Here is a 20,635-nt window from a genome sequence, read left to right as displayed (position 1 = left end):
TGGAATACTTGCAAGTTCCTATACCCCAAATTCTCGAAATTTCTAGATCTTGAATTCCCCAAATCTCGAATTCCTCTGATCTCGAATTCCCCAAATCTCGAATTCCCCAGATCTCGAATTCCCCAAATCTCGAATTCCCCAAATCTCGAATTCCCCCGATCTCGAATTCCTCTGATCTCGAATTCTCCAGATTTCGAATTCCCCAAATCTCGAATTCCCAAGATCTCGAATTCCTTAGATCTCGAATTCCTCTGATCTCGAATTCCCCAAATCTCGAATTCCCCCGATCACGAATTCCTCTAATCTCGAATTCCCCAGATCTCGAATTCCCCAAATCTCGAATTCCCCCGATCTCGAATTCCTCTAATCTCGAATTCCCCAGATCTCGAATTCCCCAAATCTCGAATTCCCAAGATCTCGAATTCCTTAGATTTCGAATTCCCCAAATCTCGAATTCCTCTGATCTCGAATTCCCCAAATCTCGAATTCCTTAGATCTCGAATTCCCCAAATCTCGAATTCCCCCGATCTCGAATTCCCCAAATCTCGAATTCCCCAGATCTCGAAATCCCCAAATCTCGAATTCCCCTAGACACCGGAATTCCCAAGATCTCGAATTCCCCTAGACTCCGGAATTTCTAGATCTCGAAATCCCCACATTCTAAAATCCCTAGACTGCAGGATCTTAGATGTATGACCCTATATCCCCATATTCCTCGGTTCCTATATTAATAAGATAAGAATGTGTTAATCTGTAAATCCCTGAAATTTTGAAATTCCCAAGATAATCGGAGCATTATGTTGAAAGGTATATTAGCGAGAGTTCTATGGTAACACGTGAACACAACACGTTGTTAATCGGCTTCCGTTGATTAACATCGATCACTTGTACAGTCATAGAAACGGAACATGTACACGAAACGCTAGTAGCCCTCGCTGTACATAGCCTTTTCCACGTTTTCTGTTCAGATGGTAGCTCCTACGCGGTGTGCTTTGATTGTCACAAGAAAAGCTACGTAGTTCGGCTTAGTGACGATCAGTTTCTGTAATCGACATGCCAGTTGGGAGGAATCGTTTCGCCGGGACCTAGTTTGGGCCAGATCCAACGTGAACTGTACGGCTACAACGGATTTTCCATTGGCTTACTAACAGATATATTATTAACCAGAAGACGAACGAACGAATGAATTTCTGCCGAAGTCACCTTTACGCAATTCCAACTTTGAACTGAGAATCCGATTTTCGATCGAAAGGTTAACACATTGCGAACGCATACGATTTATATTTTTATGTATTTTATTTTGTATTCAGCGCGGTCGAAAATATTTTAAAATGTAATTGTCCGTAGAAATTTGTCCGTAATGTGTTAATACATGTATGTTGTCTTTTTTTTTTATTTTTTTTAGTTGTAAAACAATGATCATTGTGATACGATTAGGCGTTCGTAGTCGAATACAAATGTTAAATGTTATTGTAGGTATTTCAAATTTTCATATGTAAAGGAGAAATTGTGTACATAAGTTTGTTAATGATATTTGTCAGATATAGCCGTTGTATCCGTTCAACGACGCGCCTGGAATTGCGTCAAGGATCACGTAACACAGTTACTTTCTCTCTCATTCTGAAGACAATTGGTACTTACGGAGTGTCATTGACAGGTACCCGACCGTCGTCATTGTTGTTCATTCATCATTACTTCGTATCATTTTTCTATTACACATCTGACTAATAAGACTGCGGTAACATGAATCTCACAACAGTCATTATAGCTTTAAACATAATAACATACGTAGATACTCATTTTCATTTCACGGTACTTACGCATCTGTGTTACTCGTGACAGACAAACAGCTTTATGTCATATGTAAGCAACTGCAATTTTTAATGAAGACAAAATTATTTGATACTGCTGTAAGGTATGAGTTATTTCAAATTTTAAATTATTGTTCTTTTGGTTACTCAAACTTTATTAGAAATTTAGAAGTGTTTAATTGGCAAACTTTCAAATTCTTGAGGTTATAGACTTTCAAATTTTAAATTGGTAAAACGAAGTCTTGTAACGCGCTTCATCGCGCATGTGCAGCGAATGCAACATCAGTGAAGTAAACATTTAGATAAAAAAAATGTTCATTCTGTACGATCAAACTGTGCAGAGATCACACTATAATTCTCTAGAGTCTCTATAATTCTCTACTTGTACAAATATTTACATATTCATGAGTAGGTAATTAAGGTACATCTTTTGCTTCCAAACATTTACTTCACCGATCCACTTGTCGCGCAGGCGCGAAAACGCGTTGCATTCAAAACTTGTACCACAATGTTCTCTGCGTCAGTGACACTTTCCAAACGCAATCTTAAAAGTCTGTCGGGCTCATGATCAAAGCTATCGAAGCCCCACAAAAAAAATAACAACAACAAGTCTGTTTGATTCTGTCACGAAGTCGTACGTCACACAAGGTCGCTTACCTGTCAATGAAGATTGTCTCGGGCAATCGGTATCACGAGAGAAAGGTAAACTGCCTAAGAGATCCCGTGACAAAAAAAGACGGCTAGAGTAAAATAGATGTAGAAATGGAGAGTGAAGGGAGAGAAAGAGAGAGGAACGTGGTACGTGTAAAAGAGTGCTAAGCCGAGCTACTCTGTGTCTGCTAGAGCCGGTATAGGAAGAGAAAGAAAAGAGATCAAGTGAGGTCTGAGGCATGTTGACCCGCTGCGCTTGGTTTCTCAGCATCGGCGGCCCAGGCACATCGTGTGCTGAGACTGCCGTCAACGTGGGGTTCATCGAGGCCGTCGATCATCGGACGTGGTGAAGATTTCTTCGTGCGATACGGAGACAAGGAACGAGAAGCTGTGGCCTCTTTCGACTTCCTTGACGAGATCGTGGCGCCTTCATCGACAGGTTCCAACGCCAGTCTCATCGATCTGGACGACACGCCATCTGCTGAGCTCCGCGGCGACATCATGAAGCTATCTCCGCTCTAGGACGAGGTTCGATCCAGGAGTCTATCGTGAAACTACTGTCGATAACTCGCTGATACCGGACTGTTCATCGAACGAACCTTGTATATATGCTTTGCTGCTGTTCAGGATTTCTGTTACATTGACTGTTTCGTTTTAACCCTCGTGCACCGTTTAATTGACCCGACATGAGAACTTTATTTCTATGTGAGACATCATTGATGTCTATGAAGCTGAGTCTCATCAATTTTTGAAAAGCTAATCACACATTGACAGACACATTATATTTGCATATGTATAGGCTAGTTAAAGATTTTGCAATTCTGTGTCAAATAGATAACCCGTGCGAGAATAAATTTGCTTTCGCAAATCCCGTTAATCGTGATAATAAAGTTCATGAGTGTCACTAGTTTGATTAGTACACAACTAGCGTTGGCTATAAGTAGCTACCGTAACAAGAGAAGATAAATTCAGAAGTTAAATTTGAAAATTGACTAACCATATCGTTAATAAGTAGAGTTTCAATGTGATCAGCGTATGTCCATTTTTACTGTGGCAGATATTTGAGAAATCCTCGATGAAATGTGAGTAATAAAAATTTGAACGGTGCACAAGGGTTAATTGCTGACAACATACGGAACTATGAAAATGAATTCATAAAAGGGAATAAGTTAACGGAGTGTATACTTGTAAAAATTAAGTCGAAGTTTGGTTTCTGTTGCATCGCGCATGCGTAATAGGGAAGTACAAATGCTATTTTTTGTACGGACGTATTTTATGGGTTTATCATAAAGGGTCAGTATAGTTTTAGTGTTATTGATAGCAGGATTTAATTTAATATTTATTTTTGTTGAATCCCCTTTGAAGAAGCTTTAAGTTTTTCTGTAGGTTGAAACATCGAGAAGATTTTGAACACCTTTAACAGAGTTTACTGTTGCTTGAAATTGCGATCTTTTGATAAAAAAGAAAAATGTTCCTGCACATAACAGTTATGTAAATTAATGAAATAAGCGAAGAAACTTGTGTACGATATATTTGTTTGTCTATTTATGCTAAAGGTGGTACATCTTCTTTCCTTTACGTGCTTGCTGTTTGAATATTTCAATTTGTAAATAGACTATCGAACAATCGTTCATTATCCAGTTACGTCTTCAATACCATTAGAGTGTTTTTGTTCTCGATCTTTAGAAAAACCTCGGAGATGACTATTCAGACAAAACTGCTGGATATTGTTTTGTGCAGAACAGTGATGGGTAATTATTACCGAACTAGAATATTTAGAAATTTAAAATTGTTATTCTAAATTGTTTAATTCTTAAATTCCTAAATCTGTAAAATTAAAAATTTAATACTTCAAATTACTAAATCTGCCCATCACTGATCTAAGACAAAGTTATAATTATCGTTTGAGCTTCCTTCGAAATATTCAATGAATTCTTTCCAAAAAACAATAAACAAGAAACCATTGAAAGGACTTTGATTTCCAACAAGAACATAAAAACTAATTACTGTACTTGAAACATACTCTTGCTCACAAAATGAAGATAGACTTCTTACTTAGCGTATGCATAATGAATATTAATACTAAAGTAACTCGATGTAAAATGTGGTCTAAACACTTAGTGTATGTAATATGTACAATACATACAAAATTACTACGAACGGAAAATAGAAAAAGATAAACTGGAACTATGATTCGATTTACAAAATCGATACAAATCTCACGAAAGATAATATATCCATTTAACAATCTTAGTCGAAATCTTAACGTTCGACGAATGATCGCACACATCAAATTTCGAGATATCGAATGGACTTTAAGTTTTCCAATATTTCGATAGAAAAACGACGTACAAGATCGATAGATAAAGAATTTCTACGATTTTCAACTTCTGATTTCGATTAGGCGCACGATGTCGTGCACATTCTCCGAAACTGAGCTTAGAACGAAACACTAGATTAAGATAAATCGACGATTTTTTTTATGACCATGAATTTGTACCATTTAGCGAACAATCGTCGATAAACGTAACGTATTTCGTGTGAAACACGCATCACGTACGCTTCGAGGGAGCGTGCGATTTTTCGTCCCGTCTTCGATGAAAGAGCGTGCATGTTACGAACTGTGTAAAATAGAAATTGTTTGAACTTGGGAGCGTGTATAATTTCACGTGAACGCTCGACGTATGAGTGGTAGAGACAAAACGAAAGGAACTATAACGGAAGAATGATTAAACGTTGAATGGATCTAAACGCCGTACCAAGAAATAGATGTTTCGTCGTATTTGTACGAGGACGCACGTTCGAAGTTTAAACTCGCGTTTGGTCAAATTACTAGGAGATAATATCATTAGTTCGTATAACGTTTAAGATAACGAGTCGATAGAAATCGAAATATTTTACACGTAGATAATATAGATATATATATTAAACATGATGGATATTTTCAATATTTGAAACGAAGACTGTACGGATACAAAGTTGTCTGTTCCATCTGATTCTAATCATTTATCCTTCGTCCGTTAACCCATTAATTCCAGTAATGTTCTCAAGACATTTGTAAACGAAAATATGTGAAAACGTTTACAGAATATTTATTCTGTAGACTGAAGATAAGTGTCTGATCTAGCGATATCGCGTGCTTTATCGCCGACCCTGATGTCGAGAACGTAGAAAATTATTGGATAAAAGAGGCACTTAAGTTTGTTAATTTACTCATTCAATTTTTAAATAAAATAATTAAACAATTAATTACAAAAATTCATTGCTATATTTGTCAGTGCTAAACATCCGATCACGCGATATCGCGTTCACAGCCTTCAGTAGCTAAATATTGTGGCACACAGCAACAGAGCCGGTTCGTGATTTGACAACTAACTTAAATAAAGTATTTATTTATAATTGATACTCCGGGTATTAATGGGTTAAAACTAAATAAGATATGTAACATATTTACTTCTATTCAATAAGGAAACGTTTGTTTTAATCTGATTGTTTGCTACGATAAGTTATCAATTTGTATAACTGAACATTTGATAACTACAACGAAGTTCCGACGAAAAACAACTTTTATCCTACAGTCCGGAAATAATCATTTAAATGATAGCTCTAAGATACCTGTAAGTTGCATTATATTGAAAAATGCGATTACTGAAGCACTGATCCTCTCTGACCCAATCGAAAGGGAAGGAAAAGTATAATACTAAATCCATCGATGACCGTGAATGATTGGGGCATTGTAAATAGAATGTATTATAGCACAACAGATGTAAGTTATCCTCTCTTGAACTTAATAAATAACGACAATATAACGAATGTAAAGGCGCATACTCGATGTTCAATCTAGAAAACCGTTCCTACAAAGACATTAATTAATACATATATATACGTACGTATGGTATCAATCCACATGATCGTATTGTCCATTAAGATACAATAAGTATTTCAATAAATAATTACAAATAATTTAATTATATCAATGTTTCAATTGCATGTAAATAGCTGTGATAAATACACATTCGATTACTTAATTAAGATCTAACTAATGGGAACATGATATCATCAAATTTTATATAAAACGGGAAAAAATATAGTTATTAGATATACTATAACGAAATGTTTCTTCTTCTTCTTTTTTTTTACAGGTCAATGACACACAGAAATTTGGGTAAAATAGAATTTATTAAAATGAAAATATATTATTCGATATTACTCTTTGAAAAGTAATAGTGAATATGTGCTGTACAAAGAATAGTATGAATTATATATTTTATAAAAGCGTCGTGTAATACTTATCAAAATATTATAAAAATACGTTCCTATAACATTCATCGTATTATACATAATACATTGTGATTGAAATTTTTAAATATTACAATAGTTTATAACCCTTTTGATTTGTCTCGATTATAAATTGTATTTTTCTTTATTTTTACAAACTTTGAAATATTTCGATCCGATAATGATAATAAAAATTGTGTACACAAACAAAAAATGGTAAGTTGTTATGATCAAATAAAAAGTATATTATCAAGCCTCTAGAAATAAATATTTTGCACCGGTTTATCACTATTATTACTGTTGTTCCGACGACATACGTAATATACCCAATTTCACAGAAATATATCAAAACTAAAAAAGAATCATTTTACACAACACGTTTACGTGTTTCAATCTTGCACACCAAAAGGTACAAATTACAAACAAAACTGATACACAAAAAGTTAAAACAGATACTTTCAGGATCTAGAATTTGCTCTCCTATAAAATGTATTAAAAAACTGTGTAAATTTGTCTTGATAGTAACAATAACCTCTATTCGAATATTACAATCGAATCATTTAATGATAGTGTTATCAATTATATTACTTTTTATGCAAAATGTACTTTCTTTAATGCTTCTTAATGCTCTCACACCCTGTAACCTCTACGCTCAGCGTTCCTGATGGAATTCGCAAGGCAAAGTGCGAAAATGATGCCGATTAACTGGAACACAAAAATGAGACGTGTTAAATATCCGTTCTATGTACTCATATATAAATTTCCAAAAATTCTCTAATTTCCAAGTCTTCCAATACAAATTTCCCATAAATGAAGCAATAATGAACTAATAAACTTACTTCAACCGCGGCAATACCAATGGCAACAGCACCCAACAAGGTTCCTGCTACTTGAATTGCGTTTTTCAATTGTTCTGCACAACCCACATCATACGACTCGTTTGCTTCACAAACTTCTCCTTCTTTTTTGCCGCAACAACTCCAGGGAATTTTGCCAGTGAAATTACCGTGGGCATTGAAATCCCACTTAGATTTGACACCACAACATTGGAACTACAAAAGAAAATTACGTGGCAATGAGATCATCTTTTATTCGGACTGTGTCAGTGGATATCAACTATATACTTACACCAGACTGAACAATATTCACTGCTTCTTCAACTTCGGGTTTGTTAGGGTATTCCTGGAATAGCTCATCGTAAGTACGTTCGATGTCGTCGCTGGAAACAGGCTTAATGATCACGAAGGCATACACTGCGACTGCTACTTGAAGCAGCAAGATGAGCATTAGCATCGAGGCAAACTAAAAAGAAAATGGAATATGTTATGATATATATTAACATGGTGAAACATTACCTTGCAAATATTTATGTATTAGATATACAAATATACGAATAGAAGTATCACTTAAAGACTCAAAATTAAATCTCCTGATTTTTAAATTTTCCGAAATGTACTTACGGTAACAATCATGCAGTGGCTGCTGCGAATGGCGCCACAGCATCCGAAGAACGATATCACAAATATTATGCTACCAACGACCATCAAAGATATCGATGGGAACATAACGTTGATGTCAAGCCGTTCGGTGACATCTGATAGGTTTAGGTGCACAACGATACCAACGGCTAGGATACCCAACCCGCATACCTGTAACAGATAATTTTAGTTATTATGACTTTGCACAATTCAACCATTCAATGAGTCATTACTAATGGCGTTTAAATGATACCACTTTTAAATGACATTTAAATTACATGATATCATGTTTGGGCGACAATACAAACTTTCTAACTTTCGTGCGTAAAACTTGTAACTATAACTCTTGTCTAAAACTTGCAACTTTTGTCTAAAACTTGTTACTTTGTAACTTTCATCTAAAACATTTGTGTCACCAATATTTTCAAAAACAAGTGGGTGTAGCCCTAGACATTCAATGACCACGTGTCTTTTAAGCTGAACTATAAAAATAAATAAATAATGAATACTAACTCATATAATTCTCCATGAAGATCATTTTGATAAAGGCTTAATTTAAGTTAAACCAAAGATCAGATAAACCTAACGTTGAACGAGACACCCTGTATAAAGTGCATAAGAGAAAGAGTCCCGTAAACTATAATGGCGGAGCTAACGCAAGAAGAGTCTGAGCAACGTAGACACTCCTTTTCCTGTAGTTCTTCTCAGCTAACAATAAGGGTAATCGAGGTTGCATCCGAGTGTATGTACACATACTCGACACGCGATTCAGGATCATTCCTATCGTCGAGTATTTACATAGACAATAACCGAAGGCTGAGACTTGCTCCATCGATAGCAGCCACTTATTACATCACATTGCACAATATTAACCGGTTGGCATTGAACATTCTGTACACGGTACACAACGATTGCGAGTGTCCGTAGTTGAATTTAGGTCAGGTTCCAGGTGCGACAGCTCCAGGTGGTTCAACGGACCGTTAAACCTTTTCAGTGGGAGAAATATATGAGAAATTGATTTTGAGAAGTTTGAGTTGCGAGGAAAAATTTGGGGATTTGGGGGAGGGGGGGGGGGTGAGATTTTGGGAAGTTGAGAATTTGGGGGTGTGGAGATTTGGAAACTTGAGAATTTGGAAGATTTGGGATTTGGGAGATTTGGGATTTGGGAGATTTGGGATTTGGGAGATTTGGGATTTGGGAGATTTGGAATTTGGGAGATTTGGGATTTGGGAGATTTGGGATTTGGGAGATTTGGGATTTGGGAGATTTGGGATTCGGGAGATTTGGGATTCGGGAGATTTGGGATTCGGGAGATTTGGGATTCGGGAGATTTGGGATTCGGGAGATTTGGGATTCGGGAGATTTGGGATTCGGGAGATTTGGGATTCGGGAGATTTGGGATTCGGGAGATTTGGGATTCGGGAGATTTGGGATTCGGGAGATTTGGGATTCGGGAGATTTGGGATTCGGGAGATTTGGGATTCGGGAGATTTGGGATTCGGGAGATTTGGGATTCGGGAGATTTGGGATTCGGGAGATTTGGGATTCGGGAGATTTGGGATTCGGGAGATTTGGGATTTGGGAGATTTGGGATTTGGGAGATTTGGGAATTCGGGAATTCGGGAATTCGGGAATTTGGAAATTTAGGAATTTGCGAACTTGAAAATTTGAAACTTTGAGAATCTAAGAACATTACTCTTGACCAATACTACATTACTCCCCCAACATTACAAACTTTTGCGAATTAAAAAGTACACTCCAGCTAAAGATTGCATATCATATCAACCTGCGATACAGTAAATTCTTACATAAGCTCGATAACAGTTAATATCAATTTTGATTCGATAGTATCAAAATACTGAAGAAATTATCTACGAGCCACATAGATATTGTTTTATATTAACAACGAGATACTTTGTTAACAAAACGATTAAATTCATAATTCTATGACTTTGTCATGTGCTTTACAAAAATCTATTTTCTATGTCATATCTTGACTCTAGTTCTAAAATAGACTCGATTATGTCAGCTCATGAAACTTTCAAATTCCTTTGTAGGTACCGCAGCGATACGATCACCTATTAAGCTCTATCGGGAAATCTTGTAATTGTTAAAATATTGAACATTTTCACGTGTTATCTAGAGGGAGTTTTCGCGTGAACTCGAAGTGAGTCATCGATAAAGGCAAATCAATAACGATGTTATCTATTTCGTATTTCAGCATTTCGTGTAACATATGGGTGAACTTATTCGTTTTCCACGTAATAGGACGTTGCAAAAATTGTAATGTAATGATTGCACGAAAATACTTTTACCGATAATGATATAATACTTTTATCAATGAACTCTTGATAATATAAGACTTTGATGTGTAAAAGTGGCATTTATTGAAAACATGTTCTATAAAAATATTCTTGTGATATAGCAAAATGGGGAATAGTAAAAAAGTATATAGTAAAATAATGAATTAAGGTGATTATGTAGTAAAATAATAAAATAGTATGATAGTAAAATGATTATACATATAGTGAAGTGCTAATAGAGTAAAATTATTAAACAGTGAAATAGTGCAGCAGTAAAATGATGATACAGTAAAATATTAAAACAGAAAAATAATTATATAGTAAAATAATAAAACAGTAAAATTATACAATAAAATAGTAAAATTGTATAACAAAATAATAAAATAAAATAATGCATTTGTCCTAAGAACCAGAAATATTTCTTGTGCGTTTCACGAGATGAAATTGACCAGAATGACTCAATAAAGAAAACCTAACCAAAGAATACGACAATAAAGGTTTACTGAAGCGTAATTGTAGAGCAATAGCAGTATGGCCTATCCTTGACACTTTATGAATATGTTTTAGACGTGGCTTACCCAGGCTGAAAATTATCATGATCGATGCTGAGAGTGTCACACGTGCGAAGACTCTATTGTGCTCCATTTTAGAGCACATCGTGAATTTATCATTAAAAATCTATTGCCAACTATAGTTACATAGCTTTACGAATTTTAAATCGGTACTCCTTACCTACTTGTTTTCTAATCGATTCTCTATGTAGGTAAACTGCATTCTACAAATACTTTTTAAAGAGACTAGAAATTATTGCTAGCAGGTTCAAAGATGAATGAAACATAACTAATTAGATAATTAGATTAGAAGAATATTTCTTAATATGAAGGAATGAAATTCGCGATTATATGAATCGTTCGATATTTTTCCTGGTACTTTCGATACAAGTATTTATATCGTCACGATCGAAAATATCTTTTAGATAATAAAGGCAGTGACGTAACTAGGTTTTTTGCAGACAGACAGTTTTATTAGAAATGTCGAGGATCTAGAAATCTGCGAGGTTGAAGATGTTGTGAGTTCCCAGAGTTCTGAACTTCCGAATCAAAATTGGAAATTTGCTGGTTTGAAGATTTGACGTTTAGAATTATTAATGTTGAAAATTTTGAAAGATGAGAATTTTTGAACTTAAGAATTTCTAAGATTGAGAATTTCTAAATCTGAAAATTTCTGCTCTTGAGAATTTCTAAATCTGAGGATTTCTACTCTTGAGAATTTCTAAATCTGAGAATTTCTAATCTTGAGAATTTCTAGATCTGGGGATTTGTACTCTTGAGAATTTCTATATCTCGGAATTTCTATATCTCAGAATTTCCACTCTTAAGAATTTCTATATCTCAGAATTTCTAAATCTAAGGATTTCCACTCTTGAGAATTTCTACCCTTTCAAATTTCTAACACTGAGAGTTTCTAAATCTGAGAATTTCTACTCTTGAGAATTTTTAGATCTGAGGATTTCTACTCTTGAGAATTTCTATATCTCAGAATTTCCACTCTTGAGAATTTCTATATCTCAGAATTTCTAAATCTGAGGATTTCCACTCTTGACAATTTCTACCCCTTCAAATTTCTAACACTGAGAATTTCTACTCTTGAAAATTTCCAACACTGAGAATTTCTGAATCCTCAGATTTCTAATCTTTCGAATTTCTAAAATTAAGAATTCCCAAACTTGAGAACTTATACCCTTCAAAATGTTCACCCTTGAGAATTTCCAAGCTCAACAACTTCCAATCTCCAAAATTTCCAAATTTCTCAATTAAAAAATTTGAAAGTACATTAAATGAACACCTAAAACGGAAAAACGAGAACTTTTGTTTCAGTAAATTAAACAAGGAAAATCTTATCTTATTGCGATAAGCTCACAGATATGACTCCGAAGAATCAAAAGGTGTAATATCGTTTGCAGCCATTGCGACAGTGTTTGAATTTTCATGGAAACACGGTCGAGTCATTTAGGTGTCCTCCATTTTGATCCAACGATCGTCTGCAGGACTGAAAAGGAAGAAGAAATATTCAACCGTCCACGGTCTTTTGTTCAGCGACGCCTTTCAAGGATTCTTCTTCAACGTTTCCGTAGCAGGGGAACAGGTTCTGCTGCCCTCTAGCAATAACAGATTCTCCTTTTCAACGGTTATAAACGTTCTTTTTTTTCGTGTTCAGCGGTCGTGAATTGGGTTGGAATTCCCTTGTGTAACGAAACTGATGATGTCATGAAACTATACATATATCCACACATAGTGATTTGTGCAGGTTAGAGTAGATACTCCATCTACTACGTCACTAAAATTTCCTGTGGTCATTTTTCCTCGTGTAACACTGATTCATACAGATTTCAAATCCAGATTGAGTTGGCACGCGATATGACAATTCCTTCAAAAATTACAATATTCTGTCAAGTCTAGAATTTATCAAAATGGCGGACTTCAGATTTCAAGTTCTATATTACAGAATTTTAGCTTTTATCGAAATCATATTTTACTGAAGTGGAAGTTTATGTTAGTTAATGTTTCAGTATTTACTTAGTTAACTTCACACTTCATTTTCGATGTAAATATATGCATTTAACGAGAGCCACAACTACAACAAAAACTACAATATTGTGTTACCTAGACTTAATCAAAATGGCTGACTTCAGACATTCATTTCTATATTACAGGATTTTGTTACTGAGTTTTCATTGAAATCTTTGTTGAGGTGAAGGTTGTTTAAGTTACTTGACGTTTCAGTATGTACTTAGTTCGCTTCACACTTTATTTTCGGTATAAATGTTTTAGCATTACCACTAAAACTACCAGATTGATCAAATGACCACAAGTTTAAATAACTACCATAAGTTATTTTGTTAAGATGCTCTTCTTAATATCTGCGTTGATTTACATCAAGATACCGACTTAACACAGGATTTTATATTGTCATTTGTTTATTCATCTTCAAATTTATTTTATTTTTAAGAATATTCATTTTAAGGATTCATTTTATTCATTCATTTTGGAGTTTATTCATTTTAAGGATTCATTTTGTTCATTTATTTTGAAGTTTATTCATTTTAAGGATTCATTTTATTCATTTATTTTGAAGTTCATTCGTTTTAAGAATTCAAAGTTTATTCATTTTTTAATTCATTCGTTTAAAGGAAGTGCACATTATACAGTTTAGTGTTAATAAAATTGTACCAGAAGTATAAATAAAGGTGTAATCGATAATAAATAAAATTTTTATTGCAAATTACTTGTATCTAAAGGTGCCCGTAAAATGTTTTAGACACCTGTATTCTATAGACAATAATGGAAGTTTAAAAGGTGTGCATCGAACAGTCATGTCAGCTTGAAGTTACAATTGCTTTCTTCGTCCTTCATGAGGTATATGAACGATTTTCATATCTTGTAGGTTAATTCATGAAACGAGCTTTTGAGTGAAACAAATGTTCAGGCGAATTCAACGAGACTGACGTTTTAGTTAATCATCGGTCGCATGTGATTTCGGAGGAAGTCGATATATCGTGGTGTAAGTATAATACGTTGAATAGAATGATGTCATTCGGTTAGAACGTAGTTTCCAACGTGGGCACAAACGCCCACGGGACGCTGAGGAAATCTGAGGGCGTTGTTGAACCTATGATCGATAAGGATGCACTGTTGTAGAATTGTTGCTATCGATAGTACGAAACGTTATCGATAACATCGTTAAGGCAGCTAATTAAGAATATAACATAACTTTAATTCAAATTTTTACAGTATTCAAATAAACTAATGTGAAAAATGCATCGTATATGTTGTCGTGTACATATCGTATATCGTATACATATCATATATGTTACCACGTATGTCTTGTATATGTATGGTATTTGCAATACTCATATGTTAGCTGATTTCAAAAGATGTGTTTTCTTCCAATTATTTCCTTATTTATATTACACTATTTCATATTTGAAATGTGATATGATATATGATGCATCACATGTAAACATATGAAACATTTTCTACAAATGAAACAGTTCTTAATTTGACCATCACTATTCTTCATTTATTCTTCTTTTCACTACCGAATATCTGGTAGTTGAATCTTCATAAAATGAATGTATAATGTTAGATTTCAATTCTAACTTAACTTTAGAATTTATTAACCTTTGCACTAATATAAATTAAAGGAAATTTTCTTTGATGTAAGTTGATACGATTCTTTGAAAACGTACGTAATCTCCTATTATCTTATCAAGTTTTTAAATTCGGTAAAATGGTACTTAAATAAGTTCCAGGAAGACATCTACTTAAAGAGGCGCTAATATTATAACACTTGACACTTTCGTAGTGTTTTCAGATTTTTGGGATTAACCCACTATTATACTTTATTTGCACATACTCTATCCGATTTCACCTACAAAACTAGGTTAAATAAATCCACAAACACGACTTGACTCATCTGTTGATAAAAATAATCGTAAAATAGCACAATTCATAGCTATAGAACGCCCTTAAAATATACAATTGTCAAAGAATCAAAACTAATTCTCCCATCGAAATGTCGCGAAACGACTTAAAAAATGCCAACGAATTACGTCATGCATAGCATCGTTATCGCAACAGGTTTCATTCAAATTTTTAGACGATGACCTTGCTCGTCATGCTGTTCGTTCTGCATGCCAATTATAGCATCCCGTGGCGAGACTTTCTGTACGTTCTACTCGGCGCAGAACTTATCTTACTCGATGTTGCATCTCTCTATCTATCAGAATAGATACAATCAAAGACAAGAAAAAAAACACACCAATAATCGTTGTTAGTGCACTTCGCACGTGATGTAAGCGCGGTTATGTAAAAGGACACAATTTCATATTGTTCGCCAACGTTCGCAATAAAACACTGTCTTGTCTAAATAAATATTTCTATTTTAGTTAACTGTTTTTGCATACAATGCACAAATAAAACAACAGCGATTAATTATAATTGTAGTTGCTGCAATATTATTAAGATTGCTAATCGATGCTTTTAGGATGGCACCAATGAATCTCTCATTTGTTAGTAACGAGAGGTGCAAAGATCTAGGGATATAGAGACTTAGGGATATTGGAAATATAGGGAACTAGAAATTTCCACAGATTTTGGAATCTAGGGACTTGGGGATCTAGGAATTTCTGAATCTAGGGATATTTTGGGATCTAGTTAAATTTGAGGATCTGGGGCTATTGGGATTTTGGGATATTTGGAGATCTAGGGCTATTGGGATCTAGGGATATTGAAATCTATGGATATTTGGGGTCTAGGGATATTTGAGGAACTAGGGATATTGGAATTTAGGGATATTTGGGGAACTAGGGATATTGGGATCTAGAGATATTGGGATCTAGAGATATTGGGATCTAGAGATATTGGGATCTAGAGATATTGGGATCTAGAGATATTGGGATCTAGAGATATTGGGATCTAGAGATATTGGGATCTAGAGATATTGGGATCTAAGGATATTTGGAGATCTAGAGATATCGGAATCTAGGGATTTCTGGATCTACGAATGTAGTAATCTAGGGATATTTCGATCTAGAGATATTTCGATCTAGGTATCCAGTGATCTAGGGATATTGCGATCTAGGAACATCAGGAAGTCTAGGGATTTCTGGATCTAGGGATATTATAATATAGGGATGTCTGCGTATAGATATCTCTATATCTCTATATCTAAGCTAAATATTTCTAGTCCTAGAAATATTATGTTGTAAGAATTTTAGGATCTAAGGATTCCTATGGCTAGGGTTTTGCTGGATCCAGGAATTCCAAGATCTAGGAACATCAAGACTTAGGGATATTGGAGTCCAAAAGTAACATTGTGTTGGAATATTCGGAGCTAGATATTGGATCTAAGATTATAGAAATCTTAATATCTAGAAATATAGGAACAAAGCGAAAATTATGAGATTCTCGGATTTCATGTACATGGTACTGAGTTACTAGATTCAATTGTAGTAGGTGTTTAATGTCACGCGAGTATAATCCAAGACCGTGCGAATTCTTAATGACGTGACTCACAATGCGGGAAACACGAGACAATTGTTAGTTTAAACGAGCGCCGCTAGTACAAATAATGAAACTTCGAACACGGAAGGTTTTACTACTTTGGACTAAGACAATCGTTATTTTACCTTTTATCTAATCTAGAGATGAAGTAGGGTGCTGTAGATTTCAGAGAAATCGATAATTAAAAGCTGTCAAAACAAGATGAGTGTATTCAAAAATGTTATACACGTGTTTGATATGTATCAGTGCGAAATGTGAAGGCGCGTTCTTAACGGAGTATGAAACTTCAAGGATACACAACCGAGCCTTGAGTAAAACGGGGAATTTAGAGCAGAATTATATCCAGTTCCCCTCTGACCCTGGAGAAATGACGCAGTTTCATTGTAAAGCATATAAACTACACCGAGCTGATATTTTAACGTTTTCGTTTTGGTAGAATATATTTATCTCCTCCTACCGTCTTTCTACATCTCTCTTATTAATAAAATGCCACCCAACACGTCAAACATCAATGTGAAAAAATCTAAAATCAATAGCGAATGAATCACGCGTTCGAAAAAACCTTCAGTTTCTCGAAAACATTTCAACTGGTGCTGGACGTACAACCTAATCTTACATTGAAAGTAAACGAAGCATATAATCATTGTTTTTCCCCACAAAAATCGCTGTGTATTTTCATAAAAATATGTAACGTGTTTTTGAGTATTAAATAATAAAGGTCTTCTGTGAAAATATTTCTTCTGCATAAACTAGTCCTTATTTATGAAAAGCTATTTTTAAATACTTCGTTCTTGGATAAATTATTAATAGCAAACAAAATTTAAAAAATGTCACTAGGCGCCCTTACTATTGAGTAACTCGACTGATAGCAGAGTAGTGTGATAAAACGATCTTATCAATCCTCCTTCATAGATAAAAGCAAGATTACTTACAGCAAAGAAAAAATTAAAAGTATAGAGTAACCACCGCATACAGTCCGAAACACAACTCATTGTTTTTCTGTATCAATTCACAGAATAGAAAACGAATGAACGAATAAAACGTCGCAAGGACGATTGTGACAAGACGCACTCAAGACGAGACGAGAGTAGTTCGGACACTAAAAACATCAGAGTTGTTGCGATGATCAAAATGCGTGAAATAAGCTTATATCGTTCTCTCTCTTGTTCCCATCCATTCTTTCGTTTCTCTCTTTCACTCTCGTGAATCTTGCGACGCGTCATCGTCGTCTGGGATTTTCTCCCAACCAATGGTTCGACATACAATTCTGTTAAGATAAGTTATTTCTTAAGAAAACTTCTCAGAAAAAGAAAAGCTATAGAGGAAAACATTGAGTTTTGCGATAAAAAGAAAACAGCAGATATAACGGTTAATGAATGTTTCATAACATTATAAAAACACTGATAAACTGTACCGTGAATAGTTGATAAAAATTAATGGAAGTGAAAAGTTGATTAAAATTAATGGCATAGACCTGGGACGTAGATAGTAATATTGAACCGTTCAAAAATGGCGCGCTTTTTACGATGCATTTCGGAAAATTCGATAATTTCCATTTTCTAAACTTTGTTGTTTCCAATTCTTCAAGTTCCTAATTCAAAAGTTCGAAATTTTTATTATTCCACATTTCTACATTTCTAAATTTTCAATTAATCATTTTTGGAGTATAAGAAATGACTTAGGTTGAGGCGTAGACGTTCTACGCAAAACCTACATCGAACACGAAACTCTTGACACGAATAGAACTACCTATATCGATTGTTTAATAGTTGAAAAGGATGTACGTCTATCCACTTTTCTGTCATAATTGAGAACGTGTATATACGCATTGAACATAGCGTGTTAACTTATCGTATTTTGGGTCGAAGTTTCTTATCTATAATAAAAGACATTCAGATACGTCAAATATTAAATATTCATAATAACAAAATTTACATTATCAATGCTTGATTAGTTATAATCGTTGCCAACTTGTTGCTGTATTACAGGGAATATTTAGTCGCATTTATGTAAAAGAAGCAGGCTTTTCATGTAAAAAATTGCATGACAGTTATTGACAATTTGTGAAAATAAGTTGGAACACTTTTCGCCATAACGGCTCTTCTTTATCGCATGACTCATGGCTGGACACTTGCGAACTGACGTATGTTTAAACAAATACGAGTAAAACTGAATGACTAAGAACTAATGTTAACTCTGTTTATATTAAATCACATAAAAATTCGAATTGATGAAATGAATTTTACACTCAATTGATAGAATGACGTTTACGAGAATTTATCATTGTTCCCCTAATGCAGTGACGGGTTCAACTACGATAAATGATAGTACAATGAATAATCGCAATGGTTATGATTACAAAGTCAAAAGGAAAATTATACGTATTGTTATCACTTTTCATAACGAGATAAGAAAGGCTTCATTTTCGTAGAATGTTCTTGTGTTAAACGAGAACGTAATTGTCAGAGAAATAAAATAAAAATTGATAAATTTAAAATTACCCGTGAAATTTGCTTAAACACGAAAAGAATGTTAAACCGAATAATCATAAAAAAATTATAACAAAACTGCAGGCAAACAAAATTTTATCTGCAAAAATAACGGAGTAAACATGTAACTCGTTAAAATGATCAAAAGAAGGAGGTCGATTATCAATTGCTTTTAAAAATAGCTTGTACTGGTCAAATACGACCGGAAAAACTACTTGTGTCGTTCCCCGAACCGATTAAATTGACCATTTTTTTTCAATCATTAAGAAAAGAAAGTATACTTTGACACTGTTAAATATTTTTTTTAAAATACATCAATCATATGCTATTTGTTTACACAGTAAGATCAATTCTTTGTCGATGTTAAACAGAAATGCGTTCTGTGATTATTTTCGATACAAATGAGACAACTGTGTCATCAAACGACTCCAATAAATTAATTGAATAATCTCAACACTTACCGCAAAAATGAAGTTGAATACGAAGAGTAAAGTTTTGACCAATCCCATTCCGCAACCCATTTTCGTAGCTTTTTCGTCGTAACAGTTGCTTCTTGTTCAAACGACGGAATCCGTTACAATACCGAGAATCGTTCAAAGAACGCGCAGAGAGACGCTCAACAGGTTAGGTTAGAAACGGCACAACCGCCAACTACGAACACCGACGTCCCGTGTTCAACTGATACAATAGCCGAAACAAGTTCCAGTCTTAAAGCACGGACAAGGAATGAGATAGAGTTATCATGCACTTTAAATCCTCTATCTCATGGATCGTATACAACTCCGTTACCATTTTCGTGTCACGTACAACGTTATCGACTCAGAACAGAATGAGACTGCAACGCTTGCAGCGGTGTGAGATCGAATCTCACGAAAAATTTGATATAGTTTTGGAATTTCGTTTTACCTAAAGTTACAAATTCAGCTAAAAATCGAATATGTCGATAACTGTCGATAATTATTGTTTTTATGGAACATGTCAAAATGTTTTAAAATACTTCTAATTTTTTGAATTAATTATTTTGAAATACATTATCGACCAGTTACAAAATTATTTATTTCAGAAAGTTTGATTTTAGGCATAAAATGTGTCGATAATCTGAAGTTACAGCGGGTGGGGGATCCTTTTCTCTTGGAAATCGTTTTCCCTAGAAAAACTAGATGTCAAATGTCATCGCATTGAACATATGTACCCCGTGTTCTTTTATTTTGTATACTTAAGATATTATCAATTTTTCTTTTCATTCATACATCGTTGCCTACCATGTATATAAATGACTGAAAAAGTGAATCACAGTTGGACAACTCCAAGTAAAAGCGAGCTCACTGAAATTAGCCGAGTTGCACGAAGATGCTATAATCTATTGTTGAACAAAGTATAGTTAACACTGTTCTCAATTGTAATTTAATTATTTAAAACAAAGTAGTTGTTTATGAATAATTTTAATTTATATTTTAGCTTATGAGAAATTATATAGAAATAAAATAATATGTATGTTATATAATTTTATATTCTACATAGTTTATGTAATAAGTATTTATTGCTGTTATAGGTTCTCTT

At 34.3% G+C, this 20,635-nt stretch overlaps 2 protein-coding genes across 10 annotated transcripts in view; one reads left to right on the top strand and one right to left on the bottom strand.

The window, feature by feature from the left end:
* LOC100876384 (uncharacterized) overlaps positions 1 to 6,275 on the top strand; it is a 365,375-nt gene extending 359,100 nt beyond the window's left edge. For 5 of the 8 annotated variants that reach the window (XM_076535030.1, XM_012297792.2, XM_012297803.2 and 2 more), the window contains one exon: positions 2,731 to 6,275. In XM_076535030.1, the coding sequence (XP_076391145.1) occupies positions 2,731 to 2,984 (254 nt within the window). In that variant the 3' untranslated portion in view covers positions 2,985 to 6,275. Of the gene's footprint in view, positions 1 to 968 lie in introns of all 8 variants that reach the window. The other 3 variants (XR_001097441.2, XM_012297816.2, XM_012297812.2) reach the window with 3 other exon arrangements.
* Positions 6,276 to 6,622: 347 nt separating this feature from the next.
* On the bottom strand, positions 6,623 to 19,779 carry Tspan6 (tetraspanin 6). 2 transcript variants are annotated; one of them, XM_003700146.3, is made up of 5 exons: positions 19,537 to 19,779; positions 8,201 to 8,389; positions 7,869 to 8,042; positions 7,580 to 7,792; positions 6,623 to 7,445 (listed from the first exon to the last, which is right to left on the bottom strand). In XM_003700146.3, exons 1-5 carry the CDS (start codon positions 19,594 to 19,596, stop codon positions 7,371 to 7,373), a joined length of 711 nt encoding a protein of 236 aa, XP_003700194.1. In that variant the 5' UTR covers positions 19,597 to 19,779; the 3' UTR covers positions 6,623 to 7,370. The 2 variants fall into 2 exon arrangements, with proteins under 2 accessions (XP_003700194.1, XP_012153211.1); XM_012297821.2 differs by lacking the exon at positions 19,537 to 19,779 and adding an exon at positions 17,519 to 17,679.
* Positions 19,780 to 20,635: the final 856 nt, after the last annotated feature.

The sequence above is a fragment of the Megachile rotundata genome, chromosome 1, assembly GCF_050947335.1.
Source record: "Megachile rotundata isolate GNS110a chromosome 1, iyMegRotu1, whole genome shotgun sequence".
Taxonomy (NCBI): domain Eukaryota; kingdom Metazoa; phylum Arthropoda; class Insecta; order Hymenoptera; family Megachilidae; genus Megachile; species Megachile rotundata.
This window is presented reverse-complemented; position numbering and strand designations above follow the sequence as displayed.